General features: G+C 37.2%; 1 protein-coding gene across 4 annotated transcripts in view; it reads left to right on the top strand.

The window, feature by feature from the left end:
- Positions 1-27663, top strand: part of LOC135631286 (protein unc-13 homolog) — a 66430-nt gene that overhangs the window by 37518 nt on the left and 1249 nt on the right. For 3 of the 4 annotated variants that reach the window (XM_065138831.1, XM_065138829.1, XM_065138830.1), the window contains exons 17-26: positions 219-311; positions 7813-7884; positions 9376-9493; positions 19390-19568; positions 20915-20996; positions 24468-24578; positions 24664-24770; positions 26535-26612; positions 26687-26782; positions 27112-27207. In XM_065138831.1, coding sequence (XP_064994903.1) covers positions 219-311; positions 7813-7884; positions 9376-9493; positions 19390-19568; positions 20915-20996; positions 24468-24578; positions 24664-24770; positions 26535-26612; positions 26687-26782; positions 27112-27207 — 1032 coding nt within the window. Of the gene's footprint in view, positions 1-218; positions 312-7812; positions 7885-9375; positions 9494-19389; positions 19569-20914; positions 20997-24467; positions 24579-24663; positions 24771-25519; positions 25615-25688; positions 26513-26534; positions 26613-26686; positions 26783-27111; positions 27208-27663 lie in introns of those variants that run through there. The other variant, XM_065138832.1, reaches the window with a different exon arrangement.

Genomic DNA, 27663 nt, shown 5'->3' with positions numbered 1-27663 from the left:
GTTGACGTCACATTGTGTTTCTTTTGTTCTATTAGTAAAATTTCTTTAATTCTTAGCGTTGTCTTTGTTTATACATGTAGTTATGATGTTGTTAAAAAAAATGATTTCAAAGAAATCATAAGTTTGGACTTTGATGTAAAGAAGCACCTTATTGTCTTGGAGACATTTTGTATTTCACACACATTGTCTGATGGCCACTCTTTTCTTTCTTTTCTAAGGTTGAGAAAATATCTGGTACTTTAGTATTGCGCTGGGTAAACTCACAGCTCGACAGAATCATAGGGTGGGTCAAGCGGACTGTTGAACAGGAGGTAAGTCGGTTTCAGTAATTGACTAGCTGAAAAGGCTCAGTAGCATATATTATATATTTCTATGTCAACTTTACTGATGTATCTATGTGAAGCACTAGGTTTCTTCCTGACTCGTGTTATTAGCTTTCTAAATTTCCTTTGGGGCATTCTTGTCATTCAAGAAGTTTAACTTATAATGGTTCTATAATTCCAGTTTTTGGTAACAAAGTGCAATTTTTTTGCATTTAGTTTACTTGGTAACACAGTTATCTATTTCTGCAGTGTTGTTTGCTGTTAAGAATGATTATTTACTGATGAGGACATCAATAAGAATAGGAAGCATCTGATTGAAAATTCTTCAATTCTGGTTAAGAACCAATGATGACCGTCAATAAGATTGTATTTGAGATGAACCTGCAAAATCATACCTAGAAATAATATGGTGAAAATTACAGACTTTATAATATGTTAAGTGTTAACACTACATTGCCATATGTTTTGCTCAACTTCTTAGCTTAAGGCTTTTGATCGGCAGCTGGGTGTTACCAGGAAGGAACTTCTAAACAATTACTTTAGTGCCATGAATTTTCAGACATATGGTCTGAACTGTCTGCTGCATGGTTTCAACTTGAAACAGGGTTTCTAGTGTGGTTTGATCCAGTTGCTCTATATTGCCTGATAGGCTATCCTACCATGAACTAGCATCAAGTGTACGATTTATGGATTTGAGATCATGAAGCTTCATCCTCTCCTTTTGTTGCCTAGTGCACCTTGTTTTCATCTCATCAAACAAGATAAAGAGGGTTAGTTTTGTGACATTGATAGTTGTGTGTCCTTTTTTGGCAACCCCATTTCATCATGACAACCATGATGGTAGTGCAGATTGTGCTAGTTGCTATTTGGAAACCCTAGGGGGTTTGGGGGGGGGGGGTGCCATGAAATAAAACTTTGCTCTAAAAGTTGATAACAAGGATGAGTTTCGATTGCATCAGTCAGTATGGATTGGTTTCGATCTCACCAATGGTGACCTATATTTACTAGTTTGATGGTCAATTGGTACATTGACGAGACAATTTCGGTCGGTACACAATCAATACCTTGGTGCTGCCTAGGCCAGAGAGAGAAAATAAAAATAAAAAGAAAAAGGATGGACTATAGTTTGGTATCAGTCTACTTACCATCTTCTCACAGAGCAATGCATTCAAGGCGTTCGATACATGCCTCTAACCCATTGTCGGTCTTGTTTTATGTTGTTTTTCGGTATTTTCGAGTGATTTCTCGTAGGCAACATATAAGGGCATGAAGTAGTGTTGTCAATCCCATTTTGTCGTTGGTAGTGTTTCTTTTTGTGTTTTGTAGACAGTGGCATCATGCCCATGAAAAAATGGCTGAAACAACCTTTTTTCGCATGCCACCAACTGTATTCTGATTGATGATCTTGTAGCGTGAAATGTTAATTGTCTTAGCGCCCCAAATCCCCTTCAGTGGCATTAGAATGGAATGAGGCTTCGATTACATCTCTCAAGGATGGATTGTCACTCGATCTTCCTGTTGGTGTCGCATGGGCACTTGTGCACAGTGACTTTATATATGACAGATTGTCTTAGATCCTTTGTTGCATAATCATTCAGAGCTTGCAAAGTACATCTTTATATTTTGTGGCATAAGTGTTTGCTTAAATATTTGCTTATGTGAACTTGAGTTTTACTTCCACTAACTTGCCTTTTCCTTGTTGGTCCCTATGGTATGAGGCTATGAGTGACAATTTTAGGCGAATATTGTAAGGGTGCTGTATGGCTCGGGTAAAACCAACTAAATTTGTAACTATTAGCGGGACAAGCACATTAACAAACACTTGACATGGAATGTGAGGACCTAACGAGACTGCTTGGAGGGCAATTCATAAGCGTGACCATTTAGGAAAACGAGTATAAAAACATGGACAATGGAGTCAGTTAGTGGAATGGACATTGAACAATCAATCTCTCACACAAGAGGCACCACGAGGACAAGCTTGCTAGGAAGAATGCATATGCGTACAAAGGTTGTGATGACTGAGTTCGAGTTACAACTCAACATCGTCAACCTAACTTGATGGTCCTCGAGGTGATTGAGAGCGCTTTGCAAAGGATGAGATAATGTAAGTTGGAGAATGGTTAATTGGTGATCGAAAGAGTTCGTGCAAGGACTCATGGTGGTGAGGGAATTGATGACTCGAAAGAATGTAGTATTCATGCAAAGGCTTTATACATGGGCAAAGGATTATCCGTGGCCATCCTAAGGCAATCGTAGTTTGACACCATGGAGTATGACATTTTTTTTTTTTTGCTTAAGTATGCGAAGAGAAAAGTTACTCCAATGTGATACATTTCCAAGAGGATAAATCCTGAGATATCATGTTTTCTTTGTGTAATAGACCACGCACACGATGGAGGAGATGCCTTTGAGAAGCAAGCATACTCAACCTTGCGGCTTTCTCTTCCAGGCAGAAGGACAAGCGTGGCAAAGATGGATGCTCCTTAAAGCTTCAAAGAGGTTGGGAGCGAGTGAGCGATGGGCAATCATTGCAAGATCTCATATGAAATGATGCATCGATGGATTTATTAAGAGATCAAGTTGAGGAGTGCACATAGACAATGCTAAAGATAAAGGAACATATCAAGCCGATAAGGTGAACATCGGGCTCAATAGAAGGTTGACTAGTGCAACAATGGACTGAGGACCACCATTATTTCAATGCAGAGTCTCGTGTGGTGCCATAGTTGAAGGGAGCTTTGCTACACATACAATTGAGCTCGATGACACTAGTGACGAATGTACGATGGCGGCGAGACTGACTCAACTTGCAAAGGCAAAGTTGGAGTCTGAAGGCCTTAGCGTGGGTTAAGAGGTCACAGATACGGGTGCTTTTAAAGAATTTACTAATGTGCTAGCATTCGAGTTGTTGTAAGAGAAGCGATGTGCATAGAGATTGTGCTAGAGGTAGAGTCATAGAATTCGACTAATGTCGCACTAGTCTTTAGTGAAGTCAATGGACTTTGAGAGCTACTAGGCAACAGATTGACCCAGAGCTAAGCTTCGTCCGTGGGTGGCCGAGGATCGGGTGGTCAGAGGTTGATTGCTATTGGAGCAAACACTATCGAAAGTGTCAGAGGCCCTATAATGTGTTAGCAGAGACCACACGGAGAAAGCTGTTGATCGAGTTCTAGCAAAAGATCATTGGGTTGGTGGAGGCCTTGTTATGTATTGGCAGAGGCCATATAGAAACAATTGCACTTCGAGTTCTAGCACAGAGAGCAACGAAGGGATTACATCCGACCAATTCAAGCAAAACGACACACTAGTAAGTCCTAGACGGACTTTATCATGTTATTGTAGAAGTGGGTTTTTACGTGTGTGCAACGAATCTACATTAGAAGAACGACTATAGACTTAATGAGTAAGTGCCATAGTACTAGAGAGGTGGGTCTTTTATATGTGCATATGATGGACTACGAACATCAGTAGATGGGATGTAGTACCTCAGAGGTGAATCTTCCGAGTGAGTGACTTAGCTAGCTAAGTTAAGCATCGATCGGAATGGAAGTTGACTCAGAGAGAGTACCAGAATACCATAGTGCTAAATTCTATGATTGCGAGGAAAGAGATATATATGCAAGTCAACGGATAGTAAGGCTATGGGTATAAGAGAACGCTATGGTATCATAGAGGTGGGACTTCCGAATGGTCATTGATCCCTTGCTCTTATAAAGAGAGAGTGCACTGGTCAATAAAGGGGATCGAGGCGATGGAGAATGGAGTGGTTGACTTTAGGCATTGAGACAATGCAGAAGGGCAGAGGCCAAAGAAAATTCATAAGACTTGTGTCAAAGGACCTTTTTTTTTAATCAACTAAAAGTGGGGGACTTCGAGTTGATGCGATGGTGATCGACTAAAGAACGAGGTAGGAAACATGCAATGCTGTACTCTTTTCTACTTACAGGAATAGGCAGCAAAGATGATTAAAAAAAGAGATACAACACCATGGGGACAACCAAACCTATTAGGGTGACACATTGCATTTTTGAAGTGAAATGACAAAGAAGATGTGAAGTATAGTAATCGCTTCTATGCAAGGATTGCAACACTTGTGTTCCAAAAGTTCGATGGCAAAGATGTGGCAAGGAAACCAACTATATTCAAGGATGACAACACTTCTAGCTCCAAAAGTCTGAGTAAAGAGAAGATGAAGGCTAGTGTTTGACTTGATGCACTGAGTACAACCCTGAAGGGGGTAGACTAAGTCAAGTAACCTTGGTTTTAGTCATTTTTCCCTGAAGGGGGTAGACTAAGTCTCTAACTTTTGAGAGAATCGATAGAACCAAGTGCCTTATTTGTCTTACTTATTCAGTAGAGGAGCTATGCAACTTCAAAGTCCCTTCGAAGAAAACTTAGAAGAAGCAACTTCAAAGTCTCTTCCAAGAGACCTAAGAAGAAGCAACTTAAAAGTTCCTTCTAGGAGACCTTAGAAAAAGCAACTTCAAAGCCCCTTTGAAGAAGACAACAACATCCTCACCAATGGTAGTTGTCATCACCAAAGCTAGCGATGTGAACCTACTTAGAGTCGATGGCTATGCAAAAGTAGAATAGTTGGTTAAATTTTACACACGAGAAGGCTTCAAAACTTTAAATTCTATGAGACGATGCTTGTTAAAGCTCCATCAAGCATCCATCTAGATCAGTTGGCGTGAGAAGATTGAGGTTAACACAAAAGTAAGGTCTTTTTCTTTTTCATTCCTCAGAGGGATCGATAAGTACTAAAGAGTCAATCATTGGAGAGTGACTATTCAATGATAGTGTCAACAAACGAGAAAGGAGTCGGGAGGCACATTGTAGCCCAAGAAAAATTGAAGATGCAGCAAACCTTGAAACACTGGTACGGCACGGTATTGCATACCTTGACTAAAACAATCCTATTTTTGCATACCATGGTCTGATTTCTAGTTGACGGCCATGGAGTGCAAAATACCATTTAATGGAAGACAAGAAGTGCTGTAGTTCTTGCATAAATGTATACAAGGGTATCCATCAATTATGATATGTTTGTATACAGGTTCTGCGGTGTGGAATGATATCCCAAGTCCGTGACAGGTTGCTCATGAGGTTATGGCCTGGCTGACCCTTTGCGAACACATATTGCAAGGGTACTGCGGCTTAGACAAACCAGCTAAGTTTATGACAGTCCATTCGGTATGATAAAACTGTTGGGCAGTACAGTCCATGCCAGACAGAACCCAATGAAATCATCTGTTATCTGTTCTACTTGACTGTTGGACCCACATACTACCCCCTGTCGAAAGGTATAGGCTTTATTATAAACCACGGCTGAGACCTCTCAATTTGAGTATGAGAACTGCATCTACACTTCAGATGAAACAACCAGATAGTGAAATATCTTTCAAATAATTGAATATATGTAAAAAAATGCATAAATGACATGTTTAAATATTTGTCATATTGTTGGTTGTTCATGAGTGTCTTGAAAAATTATAATTTTATGTGAAATACAGCAATAAATTTTTCACACAAGGTACATGCAAACCCTATCACATTAGTTATACAGATGATGATTAGAATTTAGAGGGCTTAAATTAGTCCATATTGGTCCCTGGCCAAATGAGAATGGTTGATATGCATGCCAACTGTCCCTGATATATTCCTGTTCTTGGATGCTCACTTTTCTCTTAAATTTGTGGTCATGTATATTCTTCTTTTTTACTGTGACCTGCTGTATGAGACATTTTCATTGTCAAACCTTTATGTTATTTATAGTTGGAATGTGTTTTTTCTGATTTGAGAACCTGACTTATGATGATACAATCAGACAATTAAAGGCTCATCTGCTTGGCAGGGGTCAGCCTGTGTGCATATCTACACTGTCAATGCACTGATCCATTCATGCAATATGCCTATCATGTATTATTGTGGTCATCTGGATGATCATGTTTATGTGGACTATGTATAGGACTCTGAGTTGCTATCATGAATGGTACAACAATTATGTGAGCATCATGAACTAATTGAAGTAGCTGCACAATAATCACAATGCATGGACACACATGTATGCTAACGTTTCCATCATTTAATGTCATTGTGATGTGGGAAACAGAACCTGTACCTAGTTTTCTGATAAAATTTGTATAAAAATTTGTGTTGTTCACAAAGTTGCTGATTGCCTATGGTTTGTGTGATTGTCTGTTGACTAACTATCCTTTTAAAAGCCTTTTACATGAAAAAAAAGCTGTACCTATCTTTGGCAATATTTATGAATCAAAGCATGTAATCAGCATGCTACCTCGCATGTTAACACGTGAAAAGGTGGGCTGCTCGCTCTTAGTTTAGATTTGTTAGAACAAACTTATAGAGGCACCTAGCTTCACAATAACCACATTGGTCATCAACTCCATATGTTAGTTCTGGTTTCTCACACGTTTAGCAGCTCCCTTTAATTCATCATGGTTAATCATTCTAGGATCTTAAACTTTAAATTCTAGCATCTCTGCAGGCGAGAGAAATTAATAATCATGTTTTCAATATATAAATACTTCTCTTCTTTTCCCCCTTTAACAAATTCATTATATTTTGTGTGTACTTTTTGAATTTTACAACAACCTTATATTTTGTTCATCTTTCTGGTTGCAACCTTAGATGTAAGACCTATCTTAAATCTTTGAGGCTTAGAGCCACTACATTATCTCCAGTTGTCAGAGGAGATAAAAAACAAGAAGGGACATTTTCACATGTACCTTAATATGTAGAATTCTTGTATGTCCCTTGAAGTTTCAAATATTATGGTTACTTACCAAGATTTTATATGTCGATGAACTATGTTTAATTTTGTAAGGGTATCATAAAGTTTCAACTAAAAGGATTTTTATGAAAGTTAATATGCCTAATAAGGGTAGGTATCGTGTTTGCAAAATTGTGAAGGTTCTTGTGAATTTACATGAGTGTAGCAGCATGTATGAAATTTCATCATAAATTTTAAAAAAGAGAAGGGGAAAGGGTTTAGCTTCGTGCTATAATTTTCATGCATCCCATTGGCGCATAGATAAGTAGTATAAGAGTAGGCACTTACAGATGTCATTTTACATGGGCGGTTTGACAAGTTGGGCTTCCATGTCATACAAAAACAATCCATTTTGTAATTTGGGATCGAGCCCTTCTTGTACATATTGGAGATGATTTATGGATTTCATTGATGCGATCTTGACTCTGTTATGGTTCATAATGAAAATTTGTTTCAGAGTGTGTGCATATCTTATTGTTCATTTTTATTTCATTTTTGTATTATGAGTTCCTGGGATTGTATGTAAAGGCACTTAGCGCATTCATGCTTAATTCAATGTCTTATTTTCTCATGGCTTAATTTGATCATTTATGAAACATTATGACTATGCTATCAATTTCATGATCTCTTGCATAGATGCTGATATTTGCTTAAATACCATACACAAGAATCTCCCAAAATTATCTTTTGTAGGGTTGGGAGCCCATATCACCTCAACAGCGGCATGGAAGTTCCATTGTTGAAGTCTACAGAATAATTGAAGAGGTTCAACCTATCATGCAATCTTTTTATCTGATATGAATGACATTTTGAATGATTAGAAAGTATTTATAAAAAATAATTTATCCTTTCTAGAATATATAGTGCAAGTTAATTATTGTATATATAAATAAAACAGAAATAGGTCAGGTGATGCGGTGATCCTCCTCTCTGTAGCATAGGCACCATGCTGGGAAGCATACATTATTCATAGAATGTCATTTTGTTGTTATACAATCATGATTGGGCACCAAACTGAAACAAATTCCATCAATTCCAAGCTCCCATTTAGAGAACTATAATTTAGTGAAAAGCTACAACTGAAAGGTCCCTGTGCATTTTAATTAAAAAATTAGTCTCCTATTAAGTTCTCTAAGAGGTCGGTTAACGTGTAAGTTCCTTGTATGTAAACCATAATATGAGTAATGATTGATGAAGTTGGTAAATTAGTAAGGTAATTTGCGTAGCATGTTACTTGTATAATTTTCTTATAACTTGTGTTTTATGTGCTATGGTATGGTGTCTTCTCTAGAAATATTCCAAAGTGCATTTAACTTTAGGTTTTTTTTTTATCAAGTTCCTCACCAAGTACTTTGCTATTTCTGCGAGACACTTAACTGACTTATTGTGAAACAGGAGTTAATCTTTGATCTTGAAATATTTTTCTATACTAAAGTAATATCATCGTGTATGTTGAACAAGAAAATAGTAGAAGATGTTTCTCCTTTTGATTTTCTTTGCTTAAGTTCAGAAAAATTATCTTCTGTGAGTATAAATGCAAAGAAAAATTCCAGCATCAGAAGTGGCTTATAATTCTCGAATATCTTGCATAATTCTTTTCAAGCATTCTCTAACAATTCTCAAAATTGTCTGTCTATGTAAAAACATATTCATTTTGTAGATTTTGTATAATATGATCACTTAAAAGTTTTCTTGATCTTTCATACAAGTCAATACAACTTGTGCCATTTACTACACATGTTCAATTTCATGTATTGTAATATTGATTAATTTAAATGTTGACGTAAACAAGCTTTGACACAATATATCACCCAAAAGATGAATAGGGGCTTGAACCTAGTCATGAAAATGCTTTGAAAATATTGAAATTAAGTTTATGTGCCTTTTAAGCTCTTACTATGTAGTTTAAACTTTATGAACTTATATTCAGAAAATTCAAAACTTGAAGTGCATTAATTTTTGTCATGAGATACACAATGGATAATGCTAAAATGTCCCACACTTCCATAGAATGTTCAAAAAACTTGTGATTTTTATTAAGTGATGAAACTTTTACTATCTTATATTATATTATGTTTGTTTCTCTGTTAATATCCTGACTAGTAGGTGATGTTAAATTGATCCTTCTGAACTCATAACCGCATTATAGATAACCATATTTTTATAGTTACCTTTTCTGTTCTAAAATAAACTTAAGAAAGATTGTTCCCACAAGAGTGTTAGATTCGGCTCATCTTGTAACTCTCTTAAATGCAGACAGTTGATCAATTTTTTGCTCTTAAAGTACCAATGAGTGTTGGAGAACTAAACAGCCTTTGTCGTGGTCTTGATAATGCGTTTCAAATTTATACACAAGGTGTTATGGAAAAACTAGGTGAGTTCCTTTTGCACACTTTCCTGAAAGAAAATCAAATTGATTTCATTTGCATTGCTTTGTATCTTGAGCATAAATTAATATGATCACTTGCTTAATTTTAATCTGTAACTGTAAGGGTAAGGCGATACAATAGAATCACAATGATATTTGAAATTCCATTCTGTTTAAAAGGGTGGCCTGATGCAAGAGCCTGCTGCTATTGCAGGTTCTGAGGGGTCAGTGTATTCGGTCTTATCACAATGATATACAATAGAATCACTCTGTTGGCACTTCCTGTTCTTTCTTGTCATATACTTTACTCAAAATCTTTGATGATTTTGAATAAATGATTTTTACTTAAATACCATACTGGAGCCAAATTAATATCCAACATATTTTCATATGATATTAGGATTTTAATGATCACTATCAAGGTTTCAAGTCTCGGTCTAAGACCCATATGGAACTAGGAATCCATATGGGACTGACACATGGTAAGCCAACATATGGGTGAACACAAACAAAAGAGAGAGAGGGAGAAAATAGGGGAGGAGGAGGATGTTAATGAGAAGAGTGGAGGAGGCTAACAAGGAGGGACGAATAGTTGTCAACAATAGGTCTGTAGATAAAAAGAAACTAAAACATCAATTTTGAATTGGACCACTTAGATTCTTTAGATCTCCAACAACTGACAAGTCAAAGATTGAACCTTTATATATGTTGAGTAAATATATGCAACTGTAGATAAAAGTGACATTGTATCTATAAGGTAAATACGAAGAAGCAGGGATCGGGACACTCAAAACCCTAGATTTTTGGCCATATATTATGCCAGGTGGTGGGCTTGGGGTTATTAATGTTATTAGCTATATTTTATTGTCGTGCTAGAACTTTTACAAGGATTTATTTTTCTACAAATTCGCCACAAGAAAGGACCCAAAATTTTAATGACCATATAACCATGATGTATAAGGAGCAAGAATTTCAATGACTAGTATGTGGATTGTTTGATTTTGCCCTAGACGACCTAAAATTGAACTCAACACTTGGTAAGCTTGTTGTACTAGGCTTACCATAGGGTGTGATACTGAGATAATGAGGAATGAAATTTGAAAGGCTGATAGTCGTATTTGCTAGAAGCACTTATGGAATGGAGATAAATGGATTCACCAAGTCTAAAATCATAAAGGGATATAGAAACTCATCACCCTAAGGATAATTAAACAAGGATATATAATTAAAAAAAAAGAGACTCACTACTCAAGGAAATATCTAAGAGATATAGAGACTAAACCCACTGCTCTTTGGAAAACCAAAGAGATATAGAGTTAAAAGAGAGAACTCAAAGAGTTTCTACAAATACAATTAGATTATGAACTCCTTTCTAACTCTAAAACACCAAAATAAATACTAGTGCATGAAACAACCCTCTATGCACAAGGAAATACGAAATTTATTGCTTTACTACTGATATCTAAGTCCTTTAATATATTCGTTGGTCATAAAGATAAGTTGAATTAACCCTCCTTTTGAATCTGCCCACCAGACCATCTATTAATGAAACAACTAGAAAGTGTGAGGTTTTTTTAACTTATAAAGGCACATCCTTCAATTCTTTAGCAATCAATTTGGGCTGTTTAATCAAGTTGGACCATTTGCAGGTTTAGAAAATGGGCTTGCAACTCATTTGATTTATAGGTTGTCACATTTGAGAGATCTAGATTAAAAGCTATGGGACAAGCATTGTGGGCTATAGAGAATACCATAGGATCAGTGAGATTTACACAAGTTGATTATAACAAATTAGGCACTCCCGTGTCAATCTCCTCGGGTTGAAAAAGACTTATCCTTAAGTCCTCATTTGTTCCATCAACATGATAAGACTTAAATCAGCCACATTGAATGTTAGTGACACTCTATAATCTCCAAGTAGCTCGATCTCATAAGTATTATTGCGTTTGTTGGTAGCTTGCATATACCGCTCATTTTACTTTTCAATGGTTGCTTTAACACTCTAATATAGCTTCTTTATCTGTTTAGCTCTCTCATCAGCATCTTCACTAAATTGCTTAGTTGAAGAATGAGGAACTAAGTCCAAATGACCAGTAGGATTAGCACCATAAGCAACCGCAAAAGCATTCTTTCTAATGCTATGATGCATGAAACAGTTGTAGATAAACTCAATTTGTGGAAGAATGAGATCTCATTGTTTGATGTTCTTGCCAATATAGCTTCTAAGCAAGTTTCCCAAGCTTCTGTTTGTTACCTTCGTTTGCCCATCGATTTGTGGATGATGAGAGCTACTGGAATTCAAAGATGTACCGAGCTTCCTCTATAGAATTCTCCAAAAATAACTAAGAAATTTTGAATCTCTACAAATTAGCAATATGAGATGCCTCATTTGATTTGTTGTAGGGAATAAAGTGAGACATCTTTGAGTATCTATCAAAAACAACTATGATAGAATCCTTGTTCCTATGAGTTTTTGACAATCCCAAAATGAAATCAAAACTCACATCCTCCCATGGAGCACTAGGCACTAGCAATGAAGTGTACAAACCAGAATTTTGGCTTCTTGTTTTTGTCAAATGACACACTTAGCATTGCTTCACAAGTCTCTCCACATCTCTAAATATCTTAGGCTAATAGAAATTTGATTGAACAAGAGCTAGAGTCTTGTCCCTACCAAAATGTCCTCTGAAAACATCACCATGAGCTTCAGTCAAAATTACTTGTCTCAAAGAACAGGATGGAACACAAGGCATTAGCTCGAAAAAGAAAACCATCAAAGATAGAAAATTGTTGAAAAGAACATGATTTATAATTCTGCCTTATTGAGCTGAAATCCACATCATTCTCATAGACATCTTTGAATGTCTCAAATCTAACCTTTTTGACTTCGATGGTTGATAATAAAGAATGCTTTCTACTCAATGCCTCAACAACTGCGTTTTAAACAAGGTCTGCCGTATCGGACCGTACCGACCGGTACGGGCGGTACGTACCGGTCCGACAGGCCAACGGTACGCGGACCGCCCTGTACCGTACCGAGCACTGTAGCAGTGCTACAGTGCTCGGTACACCTGAGTGTACCGCTCGGTACACCTGGGTGTACCGAGCGGTATACCGTACCGTACCGGTACCGAGCCCGGGTCGAAACGCCGGTACGGTACGGTACGGCAGACCTTGGTTTTAAACACCATATTTGTACTTGATAGTAAAGTTATAAGATTGCAAGAACCAATGATTTTAATTTTGAATAATACTGCCCATATAGAGTGGTACATACCGGTACGTTGGCAGACTGGTATGCGGACTACCCGCTACCGAGCGCTATTGTCAATTGGGGTTGTTTTCGTCTTGTTACCACCCTAATTTGGTCAGTAAGTCGATTTCGACCGTCGTCGCCCACTACCGGGTGGTATTAGCCGAGGGAGAAGAAAGAATAGGGAGAAGAAAAGGGAGACCCGGAGATCTGACGTCGCTCTCCCTCGACAATCTTGAACGTACCGCTCGGTATACCGTACCATACCGAGCTGAGCTCGATACTCTAGTACGGTACGAAATTACGAACCTTGGCAAGAACTCTACCCAAGCTGCATGCCTCTTATTTAGCTTGTGCTGGAGATTAATGAACTTAAATGTCACATGATCAGAATCTAGGACAAATGGTTTGGCAAAAAGATACCGACTCCAATGAGATAAGGCATATAAATAGCATAGAACTCCTTATATTAAGTAGAATATCTCCTTGTATCATTCAGCTTCTCACTAAGAAAGGCAATGGGTTTTCCTTCTTGACTCAAGACAACCAATATCCATATTAGAGGCATCACATTCAACCTCAAATACCTTATCAAAATTAGGTAGAACTAAGATAGGAGCTTTGGTGACCTTTCTTTTTAACAGCTCAAAAGCATCATCAGCTTCATTAGTCTACTTGAATTTATTACCTTTTAGGTATTCGGTGATTGGTGCAACAATAGAGCTGAAACCCTTGGTGAATCTTTTGTAAAAAGAAGTTAAACCATGGAAACTCCTCATATCATATAGTGAAGCTGGTATTGGCCAATTAAGAATAGCCTCTACCTTACTTTGATCCATCATGATTCCATCTTTTGATACAACATACCTCAAAAACACCACATTAGGAGTAAAAAAATCACACTTCTTTAGATTAGAATAAAGCTTTTGCTGCCTCAAAATAAGAAAGTTCTCTTTAAGATGATTCATATGCTCCTCCTCGCTCTTGTTGTACGCCAATATGTCATTAAAGTAAACCACAACAAAAGACCCAATGCTTGACTTAAGTATGTTATTCATAAATCTCATGAAAGTGCTAGGAGCATTAGATAACCCAAATGGTATAATCAACCATTCATACAAGTCATCTATAGTTTTAAATGTTGTTTTTCACTCATCTTCAGGCCTCATTCTAATTTGGTGATAGTTACTCAAATCAATTTTAGAGAAAATAAAAGCACCAAACAATTGATCAAGTAAATTATCTAACTTTGGAATGGGAAAATGATAACCAATTGTGATTTTGTTGATGGCGTGGCTATCCACACATATTCTCCAAGAACCATCCTTCTTAGGCACCAATAAGGCTGGAACCAAGGATTTTAATTTCGAATAATATCGCCCGTACCAAGTGGTACGTACTGGTCCGCCAGTAGACCAGTACGCGGATCGCCCATTACTAGGTGGTACTGTCGATTGGGGCTGTTTCCGCCTCGTTACCACCCTAAATCGGTCATCACCACCTGCTACCGGGTGGTATTAGCTGAGTGAGAAGAAAGAAGAGGAGAACCTAGAGATCCGGCGCGCTCTCCCTCCTTGTCTGCGACAATGAGGCCTCGACGTCGTCGGCGACTTCTCCTCATCCGCGTGGGGAGAAGAATCCTTGGCGACGTCACGGGGAGACGAAATCGAGCGTCGTCGAGGCGGCGTTTCTTCTCCCTGCGCGGGCAGAAAAGAGGCAACGTCGCCTTTTTTTCCAACTTATATATATATATATATATATATATAATTGAAAAGAGGCGACGTCGCCTCGTTTTTCTACTCGCATGGGGAGAAGAAACCACAAGTGCCAAAAAGGGCGACGAGGTAGTCGCCCTTTTTTTTTACTTATATATATATATCGAGCGGTATACCGAAGTATACCGCTTGGTAATAGTACCGTACCGAGCGAATTTCGAAACTTCGATACGATACGAAATTTTCATCCTTGGCTGGAACCACACAAGGACTCGTACTCTCCCGAATTGGTCTCTTTTCCACCAACTCACCCACTTACCTTTGAAGTTATTTATGCTCCTTGGGGCTTATTCTATATATTGCCTTATTAGGTAACACAGCTCCTAGAGTAAGATCAATATGATGCTGGATGTCTCTAAGGTGGAAGACCATGTGGAATCTCTTTCGGTATACTATCTCGAAGCTCCTCTATAATTGGTTTTATGATTGTTGGTGGCTCCTTATCTTGTTCATTCTCCTCTACTACTACTAGAGCCAAAACATTACCGCCCCTTTCTAATTCACCATTGCATTCACCATAGGACATAAAAGCACTAACTTCCTTTTTTGGTGGACTAGTTTCAGAAGGTTGTAATGAAGCTAAAACAATCTTCTTTTCATTCTCCTTAAAAGAATAAGTATGTTTATAGCCATCATACAACACCCTCCTATCATAATGCCAAGGTCTACTCAATAGCAAATACCAAGCATCCATAGGAGCAACATCACACCATACTTCATCTTTATAATTCTTGCCAATAGAAAACGAAACTAAACATCTTTTAGTTACCTTGATATCATTCCCTTTTTGCAGTCAGCATAGTTGGTAAGGATGTGGATGAGGGATTGTGTCCAACTTTAGCTTCTGCACTATCTCCAAAGATACCATATTCTAAAAGCTGCCACTATCAATGATCACCAAGCATACCTTGCCACGAGAAGTGTTAGTATGAAACAAGTTCTTTCTCACCCAACTTTCATCCTCAGCCACATAGGACACTTTTAAGCTACGTTGTAACATAATAGACAAAACATGATAAGCATAAGTAACCTTTTCCTCATTATTATCATATTTTGGTTTGTCGTTGGCTTCATCTCCTTCTCCATTAGTATGATCTTTAACCAAAGTAACAATCCTCCTATTTGGACAATCTGAAGTAATATGCCTAAATTCATGACATTTGAAATATTTTCGGCCACTTGGTGTAGAAGAATTAGGTGTTTGTTTACTGCTAGCAGATTCTTCACTCTTGTCTTACACCTTTGACACCTTCTCTCGTATAACCTTCTTTTGACTCGTACCGAGAACCCTTTTGAAAATTATATTGCTTCTCAGCTTTTAAAGCCAACTTGCTCACATCATTAAAAAACCAATAGGGCTAGAGTTGAACCACTTTAGCAATCTCATATTTCCTCCTAAGTATCTTGCAATGGTTTGCTCCTCTGGTTCTACAAGCTCTTCTTTTAACATGATATTATTAAACTCTGCTGTGTATTCCTCTACACTAAGATCTTTTTGCTTGAAATCATGGATTTTGAGCAATATCTCGTCTATAGATGTTAGGCAAGTATTTCCTCTTCAACTTCCTTTTTATTTTCTCCCATGATACGATCTTACTCTTCCCCCCACGTTCCCTTTGTTTCTTCAAGTTTTCCCACCAAAAAGATGCATTCCTTCTGAGTTTGAGTGTCACAAGCTTCACCATTTTTTGTTTTGGTGGTTCATGAAACTCTGACATTCTTTCCACCATATTAAGCCAATCAATAAAGTCATCAACATTTATTTTACCTTCAAACTCCGGAATATCCAACTTTGAGTTGTACTTGTTCTGTCACTTGTCTTGGTCTCTATACCTTGCTCGATATCTTCCTAACTCCCTTGGGTGAGGAGGTGTATCATCATCAGAACCAAACTCTTGAGCATTATTTTCATGCGGGTTGTTTCTTCTCCGAAGTTCTTCAATGATTTCATTCTTTTCTTGTAGACCACGTAGCAATCTTTGCAGCTGCAACCTCAAGGACTAAACATCATCTTCATGGCCACTACTTTCACTAACTACATCTTTTCTATTCCGCCTTTCTATAATCTCTAGCCTTTAGCTCTGATATTAGACTTATACCGAGATAATGAGGAATAAAATATGAAAGGCTGATAGTTGTATTTGCTGGGAACACTTTTGGAATGAAGATAAATGGATTCACTAAGTTTAAAATCATAAATTGATACAGAAATTCACCACCCTAAGGATAATTAAACAAGGATACAAAACTTAAAAAAAAAGATTCACCACTCAAGGAAATATCCAAGAGATACAAAGACTAAACCCATCATTCTTTGGAAAACCAAAGAGATATAAAGTTAAAAGAGAGAACTCAAAGAGTTTATGTAAATATAATCAGATTCTGAACTCCTTTCTAACTCTAAAATATCAAAATAAATATTAGTGCATGAAACAACCCTCCATGCATAGGGAACTATGAAATTTATTGCTTTACTGCTGATATCTAAGCCTTTTAATGCATTCCTTAGTCATAAAGATAAGTTGAATTAACTATCTCTTTAAATCTGCCCACCAGACCATCTATTAATGAAACAGCTAGAAAGTTAAGAGTATGAGTTTTTTTCAACTTATAAAAGCACGTCCCTTAACTCTTTAGCAATCAATTAGGGCTATTCAATCAAATTGGGCCATCTGCAGGTTTGGAAAATGGGCTTGTAACTCATTTGGCTTATGGGCTGTCACATTTGAGAGGTCTGGATTAAAGGCTATGGAATAAGCATTGTCGGTTGTAGAGAATACCATAGGATCAGCAAGATTTAGACGAGCTTGTTGTAGCAAATTAGGTACTCCCGTGTCAGGGTGAGCTGATTGAACCAAGTTGTATCAAGTGGTATGTCTATCACGTGGCCTAGTCTAATATGAAAATTAGCTTATCACCTGATAAGCTTACCATATTAGGCTTACTGAGCAGTACTTCTGATCTCTTACTATGAAATAAACCTACCCGTTCTATTTCAGTGTTGGGTCCCTTCTTTATGATTATTGTTATTAATAAAGTTGTCAATTTTGATAGTTCTCTATCTATCTTTTTCCTTTGTTGCCTCCTCCTTCTCTGCTCCTTTATTACAGACTCCTATGACTCCTTTACAAGCTCCTCCTCATGTGTTACCATCAGTGCTGCCTCTTGGTCCATGTTGCTGCCACATCATCTACATCAGTGTCACCTCCTCATCTGCATCTTTGCCACTATTGCTTTCTTCTCTTCTCCTATGACTCCTTGTCTATGTCATCACCAAGGGTCACAATTTGGTGTACTGGTGTCGTAACGGTCAAGTTTCGGATCAGCACCCTATCTGTTCATACTGAGAGTTGGTATGTTGGTACATACCAAGTTTTGAAAAAGAAAAGTTTGTAAAAAAATAAATAAATTGCTCAGCTTGGACCCTGTGTTGCCCTGTATTGATCAGTGCTGGTCCTATACCGATGAGTACCAGTCTTGTACCAGGTGTACTGTGTCGCACAGGCCCTGAACCGCTCAGTACTGGTCTGTGTACAGGTAATTGGTAAATACTGCCCATTCCGTACTTCCTTTCTCTTTCCCTCTAGTCTGGATGGTACTGTCCAATCTGTAGTGTCAGTATGCATACCTCCTTTCTCTTTCCCTGGAGTCTGGATGGTACTGTCCAATCTGTAGTGTCAGTATGCATACCTCCTTTCTCTTTCCCTCTAGTCTGGATGGTACTGTCCAATCTTTAGTGTCAGTATGCTGACCCAAACCAGTGTTATGCAGATTTGTCTGTCAGGTGTCTGGACCAGAACAAGACTTTAAATCCAAGATGAGTATGCTAGTACCTATGGTTCCATGGCTTTGCTACTATTTTACCTACGTGACTATAGAAGAGTGAATTTAATATGATACCCAAGAAATGACTTTCTTCTTTGTTTTTAAATATGGCCTTCTCAATCATGGTTCCTGAATAGAAATTAGCAAAGGTGTGTGTGCTGCTTTCACATAACGAACCGAATTAATAACAGTAGGTTTTAAGAGAGCAAGAAAATATATCTTAGTTGGTTTCTGTTCTCTCCCGACTTTCTTTTCCCTTCTCTTCTACCACTTTTATCAATTTTATCAATCAAACAGGTTGTAAGCAATCATGCTGGTTTTTTAGTATTACACTAAGATGTCAGTGAAACTTTTCATTTTTTTTTTCCACATGGAACTGTATGGATATTGTTTTAGAACATAAAGTTGTTCTTGCAGCAGATCATTAGTAAACTGCTCGTTGTCAATATTTCATTTCATGCTAAAGCCATGATAGTAAAGACTGATAGAATAATCTCCTAAATAAGTCAGTCAGGAGGACTGGTGGGGGTTTGCTACCCGAGATCGATATCCTTGGTGAAGACTAATATCTTTAGAAAATTTTGGTTTTGTTTTGTTTTAAACTATTTATCTTAATCTTCTTGCTTTGATTGTTGACATTCATTTGAGACTCGGGATGTTTAATATACGTATTTAAGGTTGTCATCTGTTTAGAATTAATGCTACTTTATTTCAATCTGCTTGTGTGAATTTTATCTTTTTTTTTCTTTTGATTGTTTATATTAGAAGGTTGAATTTGCATTTTCCTGCATTTTCTTCCATATTGCATATAGCACTGTTGTTATATTTCCCTACTTCTTGGTACATAGCAGGTGGTACGTTTGTGTTTTCCTTTTTTTTGTTAATATATTATGTAACAGCTATTCTAGAAAATTAAGAAATACCAGTTCATGGTAGGTCATATGTGGAAACTATCTTTGCTTGTATCGCTTAAGTTGATTTCAAGTCAAGTTACTAATTCCTTGGTTTACCTTTTGTATACTGTAACTTCATGTCTATGGCTCCTGCAGTTAATAAAGAGGATCTGATACCACCTGAGCCTGTTCTCACACGATACAGGAAGGAAATTGGAATTAAGGCTTTTGTAAAAAAAGAAGTAACAGAAATTAGATTGATTGATGAGAAGAAATCATATCAGATTAACTCACTTACAACCATAAAACTCTGTGTACGATTGAATACTCTACATGTGAGTACCTTTCTTATCCTTGTATCTAAGCTTTAGAATTAAAGTTTATTTTGTTAAGTTGAGCAATAATGCCAATACTATCATGTCTATTAACTTTCAATATGATGTACTTGCATTGCTTTTTATATTTCATTTTCTACTGTTGTTTCTTTTGATGATGCTGAAGTTGATTTAATGATACCTGTGCTAGTCTACTCGGACTTTGAATGTCACCTGTAGTTGCCAACCTTGGTTCTTCACTTCAGTCATTATATTAATTACTTCATTTTTTATACTCTTTAAGTTTAAGGTATTTATATTTTGCATGCCTGAACTCATGCAGTTAACTAGTACAATCAACATAAAAGAAGATTTAAGTTTTGAACTCGTATACTAATCATAGTGCCTGCTGTAGTGTATACCATTGTGTTAAAATTAAAATGCAGATTTCTTGCAAAAAAAGTCATCTTTCTCCGTAGATCCTCTTGGATTTAGTCCATGGAATTAAAGACACTTCATTCTCAGTTATTTAATAGTTTTAATTGTTCAAACTTAAATTTTTCAATGATCATACCTTGGGATTTGATGATGCATCACGATTCTTACCAGTGAGGTGTGATTTATGTGTCGATTGTACTACTATGCACACACATCTAAGCATTACATATAGTACATGGTTTATAACACGGGTTTTAGTCCATGTGAATCTAAATCCTATACCTCTCGATTTCCTAGGGGATTGCCTTGGCTTAAACTCCCATGGTTGTGGGCAGGTGTTTAGGGTAATACATTCCATGCTTAAATTTAATTAGTTGTAATATCAGGTGCTGAGAATTGTTGATTTATCTCAGGATCATTAGCCTTTGGTGTTTCTTGGTTGAGTCCAGGATGAAAACTTTGACCAATCTTGTGCAGTAGTGCCCATGGGTTCTTAATGCACTTTTTTCCTTCCACAAAGTACTTGCTATCTTATGCATATTGAAATTTAAAGGCCATTGAAGGTCAAATTTAGAATGGACAGAATGTTTCATATGGATTTGGCAAAACATTTTGTGTTGTATGTACAAAATTTATATTCTTGACATTTTTACAAAGTTTTCCAGTCGTTTTTCTAAATTATCATCTATTAGAAACTTATATTGCACTTGAGATGGTTCTAAATTGTTGCAATATGGCATTTTAAGTGTACTGGGTTGAAAGTAGATCAGTCCCCTTGCGAGTTTTTTTATTTTTTTTTGTGAGGTAAACAAAGGTAAATCTGTTGACCTTTTCTGTTGTATATCATCTCTGATATACTTCTGGTTTTCTTTCTATGATTTTACATGGTTGCAATTTGTTACTTATAAGGGACTTTGCACCATAAACAGTATGCGATTACTCAATTAAATAAATTGGAAGACAGCATTCAAGAGCGGTGGGCGAGGAAGAAGCCAGAGAATTTTATCATAAGTAAGCATCTGTACTTGTTATTCTTTATGCCATCCTTTTCATAACACTTACTACACTTGGGACATGTCCTGAACTATTTATTAGAAAAGCATGGCAGTTTATGCTATGGGTGATGGATGTTAAGGCATTATCATTTTTTTCTTGCTAATATTCTAAACTAATATTAAATGACCTTCGCTTTAAAGGATATGATTTATCAAACGTTATTATTGATTGTTTGCTTTACAAAGTGTTTTGACTAAATGGGGTTAATTTTTTTTATTTTTTTTCAAAGGATGTGTATTATTAATCACACATTATTTAGACATGAAAGGGGCCTATGAGAAGGTAGCATAGGTCTAGGAGCACTAGATTTTGGAAAAATAGCCACAAAAGTTGTTTGCAGCAAGGTTAAAATTCTCATCTGTCAGAACCATAGTGGTCCATTGGCGGACTAGTATAGGGTCTGGCTTATAGCAGCATACTGAGGCAGTGTCTTGATACATACTGCCATAGGACATGAGTTTCGGTTGGTCTAAACCAGTTGGAATCTAAAAGAACCATGTTTTAGGATTGCTTCCTTCCTTTCTAATTCAAGTTAAGATTCATAAAATTTAAGTGGTTTTAATTTTTAAAAAATAAATAATGAATTGAAACATGTATGAAACAAGGATCAGAAGTTGTATCTAAAGAATACATGTATACACAAACAAATTTTAAGCATAATAGATTTGATGTAAATATAATCAGATACTTATTCGTATTACCAAAATGATCATCTAGGTCCACTATAAATTAATAGAGATTTAAGAGAAAGTAGAGTGAGAAGAAGGCAGATAGAGGATTGTCTAGTCCTCTTTGAGGATCTCAAAGAGAATCCGAGTCTCTTGGTGTCTTTGGACAAGGCAATGGGCTTATTGCCCACTTTAGGGCCTGTAACAGATAAAAACAAGATGGTAAGCCCAGTTCAGGAAGTCTACAAGGTGGTAACCATTGAACCAGACATTAATAGTCCGATGAGTGTTCTGCATGCCAATTCATGCCTGCACTGGTCAGTACCACTTGATACATATCGGTTTGGGACAAATTTTAAGACCTCAGTTTAAGGAGAAGGTTCTGCTGCTGGGTTTCTCGTAATGGGGTTGGAGGAATGAAAAATTTTGAGTTGCATGTTGTAGTTGGAGTTAGACAATAGCTAGATTTTCTTCGATCATTTCCAGGTTGAATGTGCACATTATCCAGGGAAATTTCCTAGTAATCAATGTGACTAACCTTCAAGTATGCATAGGTTTTCATATTTGACAAATGGATCAAAATATTTACATTCAAGCAATGGCTACAATTGTTTTTGGATTTTTTTTCATTGCATTGTAATCTACTCAAGGATTGCCAAACTGACTGGTTCGGTATGGTTTGGCCAGTATTTATCGGTCTGACCTTCGACCGGTAGGCCGAGCAACCCAAACCAGATGATCCGATCTGGTTCAGTATATTATACTAGTGCTCGGCTTGTGATTGACTTCACCCATCGCTGCCTGCCACCAGGTACATCTCCTCTGCTGCCCTCTCTTCCTTTTTTTTCCTTCTTCCTTCTTCCTTCTTTCTCCTCCCTCCTTTTTATGAAAATATTCCGTTTCCTTTTTTACCTTCTTCCTCTTGCTTCTTCCACCCCTCCTCTCCCTCCCCCAAAGATACCATGGTATGTCCTGGCATACTGGAAACATGGTATGCTGAAATGGACCAGACCAGTACCTCTGGCCATGGATCTGGCGTGGGTCTCAGGAACGAAAATTGCATTCATTGCCTCTAGTACCAATGAAAAGGAAAATCTGAAGAATGTGCTTCAATCTCTTGGGTAAAGAAGGTAGGAAGCTTCAGCTGATGTGGCTCCTTCATATTTGTAGAGTTTATATGTTGTAGTGTATCCAGTTTCCTGTAAGGGCATTCCCCTTAAGCACTTCATGTTTTCTCACTTCAACTATAACCTCTAAGCTCAAGTTAAATACGGTGTGGTTGATGAAACAATGGAGATCACAAAATTATCTTTCCTCTTTCATCTGAAGGAAGCAGTATTTTCCAGGTTCTATGGCTGGTGGCTACAATCTGGCCAGGTCTACAGAAACCATTGCTGGTTTGACCTGACTTGGAGCAAAGTTTTGAGTAGTGTTACATTGAACATTTAGTGATGTAGTGATTTAGTAGAAAAAATCCTACCTTTTATTCTACTTTGGTCTCAAGTTGGAATTTAGAGAATTGGAGCATTCTGACCTGGTTTAAATTATGTATTGTGCACAAGCACTTGACTTTTGACCATATTGGTTGGTATGGACCAAAATTTACTGATCTGATGAGCTATCAGTATGTGGACTGAGCAGTTTTGCTTGGTCTGGTTCAATACTGGGTGTAACACTTGATACACTTGTCATATTGGGCATACCCTCCAGTAAGCGTGCCAGTAGAGGGGTACCAATCCGCTGTGCACAGCTCTCTCCAAATATCACAATGCTGATGGACTTAGCTTTTAAATTTTGGCACAATGTCAAACAGCTATCAGTTACACCTTGGTGCTTTGGTCTCAAGCAAAAGATATCTCTCTGCACTTTAATTTGCACTCAAAAGAATACTAGCAAATATCGCTTCATTTTAAATGTTGTAGTAGTAGTAGTCCACCCTCTCTCTCTCTCTCTCTCTCTCTCTCTTCACTTTGGATGTCTCTCCACATGTAGATAGACCTAGCTTAAGCACAGTATTCTACAGTAATTAGTCTAATCTGGATGCCTCAAAATCTATATCCTTTAAATCTTCACTAAAAAAAGGCAGCAAAAGAGAATTGCTTCTGTGATAGGAATCCAGTATCTGAAACTCCAAACAAATGTATCAACCAAGGTCCGTCGTATCGTACCGTACCGGCGTTTCGACCCAGGCTCGGTACCGGTACAGTACGGTATACCGCTCGGTACACCCAGGTGTACCGGCACCGTAGCACTGCTACAGTGCTACAGTGTATTGCTACAGTGCTCGGTACGGTACAGGGCGGTCCGCGTACCGCTGGCCTGTCGGACCGGTACGTACTGCCCGTACCGGATGGTACGGTCCGGTACGACAGACCTTGACTATCAACAATTGGGTTCCAAATGTTTGGTTGACATAATAAAAATACTTCAGTCAACACGGGTCGTGAAACTTGCATGCTTTGAGATGGTCGGCTATTAATTCTACTAGTTGTGGTAGCTATTTGTTGCCTTTTCTTTAATTTAAAAGGTTACACACTAATTAATTACTAGTGAGTGGATTTGCTTTGATTTCGAACTTTCCTGTAATCAATGTATTGACCATAATGGAATGACTACTTGTGAATCAGACAAGGGATGAATCTGTTGTGTTGTAAATTTATATCTGTAGTTTACAAACTGCAATTGCAAACAATTTAGGATAATGGGAATTTTGCAAGAAAAGATAACTAAGTGCATTATATTCTCAATTTTTATCCAGGACGATCAATGAATGAGAAATCTATAAGCTTTAAGGTGAACCAGAAGAATGCATTTGATGGAAGTAGAAAAGACATCAATGCAGCTATCGACAGGATATGTGAATTTTCAGGTAAGATTTCATGTTATTAGATCTGCCCTTAAATTTAAAGGTTTCTAATAATAGATTGTTGACTGTACTTATATGCTTTATTCAGGAACAAAAATCATTTTTTGGGATTTGAGGGAGCCATTTATTGAAAATTTATATAAGCATAATGTTCCTCAGGCCAGGCTGGAGGTACTTATTGATGCTTTTGATGTGGTAAGTTATCCATTTGTGGGTAATTCAGGAACTGTTAGGCAGTTGAGAAGAAATTAAGTTTGAGAAAGTGCAATTACAATTTGTACAAGTCATGTTTGATCGAATCTTTCTTAAAAAACAAAAAAACTATGATCAGATAGTTCGTGTTGAATAATTTGCACAAAACTATTTGTTGTTTTAGTCTCATACCTCCATCTTTTGAATTAGAGTCATACTATTACTTACTCACTCGATATTGTCTTTTAGAATGGGAACTGCAGTGCAAAATTTAGCCTTGTTGACAACTTATTCCATAAAAAAATTGCTAGTAGATCAATATTCTTGAAGCTTGTCATCTTCAATGAGTGCAGAACCAAGGAATGGCATGTTGTATTGGTGTGGCCTATTTCTAGGTTACAAAACACCTAGTTTCCACTGGTAGATACATGAGTTTTTTGTGTATTTATTGTAAATGTTAGCTTTCACCTATATGCTACACTAATCCCGATGCCAAAAAAGAAGACATGGACCAAACACATAAACAGGGATCCATAAGTGGAGGCCTGATGGCAACCTAATGAAGTTTTCTCAAAACTGGCCACAAGGGAATTTAACCATTTAACCTTAATGTACACATGGTAATGTCACTATGGGTTTGAAATTCTATTGCAAACTATCTAAGAAAAAGTAAATGCTTTTGCATTAGTTGAGGGACACACTAGGTGGAATTGGGTGATAATATATTCCTCTCCGAGAGCATTCTTTTACAGATTATGGAACTATGGGGGAATATGCCAGTTGGAAAGCCTATGGAAAAGCCCAACACCAAACAGAGTGTAACACTTGATGTGGCTGGCCATCAAAGGTAATTTGCTCTGTTTCATGTCCTCAAAAATGAGTGAGAACTAGACGCAGTTTGTGACTGGTGTGGACATCCAGATGGAGCTGTTGTTCATAGTCTCTTCAGTTGTCGATCTCTACGCAAATCTGGAGGGAGGGAGGCTTTGTGTTAAGCATTGATACTCATTGCATCAGCCTAAAGACTTTGAGCTGCTTGAGGAAAATGGAATGTTGCAAACTGCAGGTTGCATGGGATGCCCTTATTGCCTGCATATTCTGAAAGATATGGGAGGCTAGGAACAGCATGATCATCTGAAAGGAAATCTTGAAGCAGAATGTCTGCTCCAGAACTTTGGAACAGTTAAAAAATTTGTAATGGAGATTCCTTTTTCACGGAAATGTGGGTTTTTGTCTACAGGATGCATATCCTACTTATAACATTTCCTTTTGTTTGCCTCTTTCCATTTTGTACTCCTTGATTCATAACCTTAATTAAATAAGTTGATAGCTTTGCATCAAAAGATAAAAACAATAATATAAGAATGTAGATTTTTCAGAAACATGGACATTCACATTATATTAACAAGAGGAATGAGTAGGGGAACACTTAAAAGATATACTTGTGAGTCAACATCTTCTGATTGCTGACAGAATTTAGCTTTAAGTGATTCATCTGTTGTCTAGGAGGTACACCTTTTTGATGGCATCAAACCTTTTGAATGATCCAGATAGAGTACCAACTTTGTAACTACAATCGACACAGTACCTTATATTATGTGCTTGTTTATGTAGTTACTATGAATCCTTCTTAAAAGTCCCCAGTGTTCTTAATTTTCCATCTCTCATTAACATCATATAAATAATCTGGTCTTTATTTTGTTCCTTGTTTTGCTATTGAGCCTGTGCAAGTTTTGATACTGTTGATGTCACTGTTGGGTTTTGCAGGTTTTGAATCAGCTTTGTGATGTGATTGTTGAACCACTCAGGGATCGCATTGTCACTGGGCTCCTCCAAGCATCATTGGTACTTCATACATACTAATTTGGAGATTACCTTAATGCTAGAGTGGTTTTTATATTCTAGTTTTCTTGGTGTAGGATGGCTTATTGCGGGTAATACTTGATGGAGGTCCTTCACGTATTTTCTTAACTAGTGATGCTAAGTTTATTGAAGATGATCTTGAAATCTTAAAGGTAGAAATTTGCCTCATCTTTTCTGTATAAGCTTCTGAGAATCAATATATATTATGCTTGATATATTCAGTGTGTCTCCTATTGTTTGTAATTAGTTTTAACTTGGTAAAACTGATATTATTTCGTGAAGCTTAACTTCAAACTTCTGATGTTCTTGAATGTACTTATATTCTCATTCTTTATGCCAAAAAAGACTTTTGTTACTGATTTGCAACTTGTTTTACTTTGTGAACCTTTTGCATGAACCTCTTCCTACTTGCAATGGAAATATAGTAGCAATTGACTTCAAGACGAGAATGTTATGCAATTTGATACTTTGTGATATGCAGGAATTTTTCATATCTGGTGGAGATGGGTTGCCTCGAGGGACTGTCGAAAATCTAGTGGCACGTGTTCGACCTGTAATAACTTTGCTTAGCTATGAGGTATTGTATCTTGTTTCACTATCATATTAGGATAGCAAGAAAAATAAAATAACTGTAACACAACTCGACAAGTCTAAAGCAGAAACACCGAGAAATACCAGTTATAAGATAGGTGTTTTTAATTTAAAAACATCATTGCACCTATGCTATCCTACTATAGATATAGCTTGTGCATATAATATCATCCTATCTTGGCTTTCTTTCCCTACTTGTACCTTATAAATGTTGTAACAAGTCAAACCCCACAACTTTTGGCTACAGCCGAAAGCATTCGACTTTGTCATTTGTAATACACATGAAATACTACTCGACCGGAATGATATTTTAGCCCTTATAACAATCATAGGTCCCACATTAACGGCACGTTATGCAATGGATCATCCTTTTTATGCAAGATCCATAGACTAGTCAGCATGATAAGATTGGCAGGCTTGGTTGGATCTAATTAATTGGATG

The sequence above is a fragment of the Musa acuminata genome, chromosome BXJ3-2 (genome assembly GCF_036884655.1).
Source record: "Musa acuminata AAA Group cultivar baxijiao chromosome BXJ3-2, Cavendish_Baxijiao_AAA, whole genome shotgun sequence".
In the NCBI taxonomy this organism is placed as follows: domain Eukaryota; kingdom Viridiplantae; phylum Streptophyta; class Magnoliopsida; order Zingiberales; family Musaceae; genus Musa; species Musa acuminata.
Note: the sequence above shows the minus strand (reverse complement) of the source record. Positions and strands in the feature narration are given on the sequence as shown.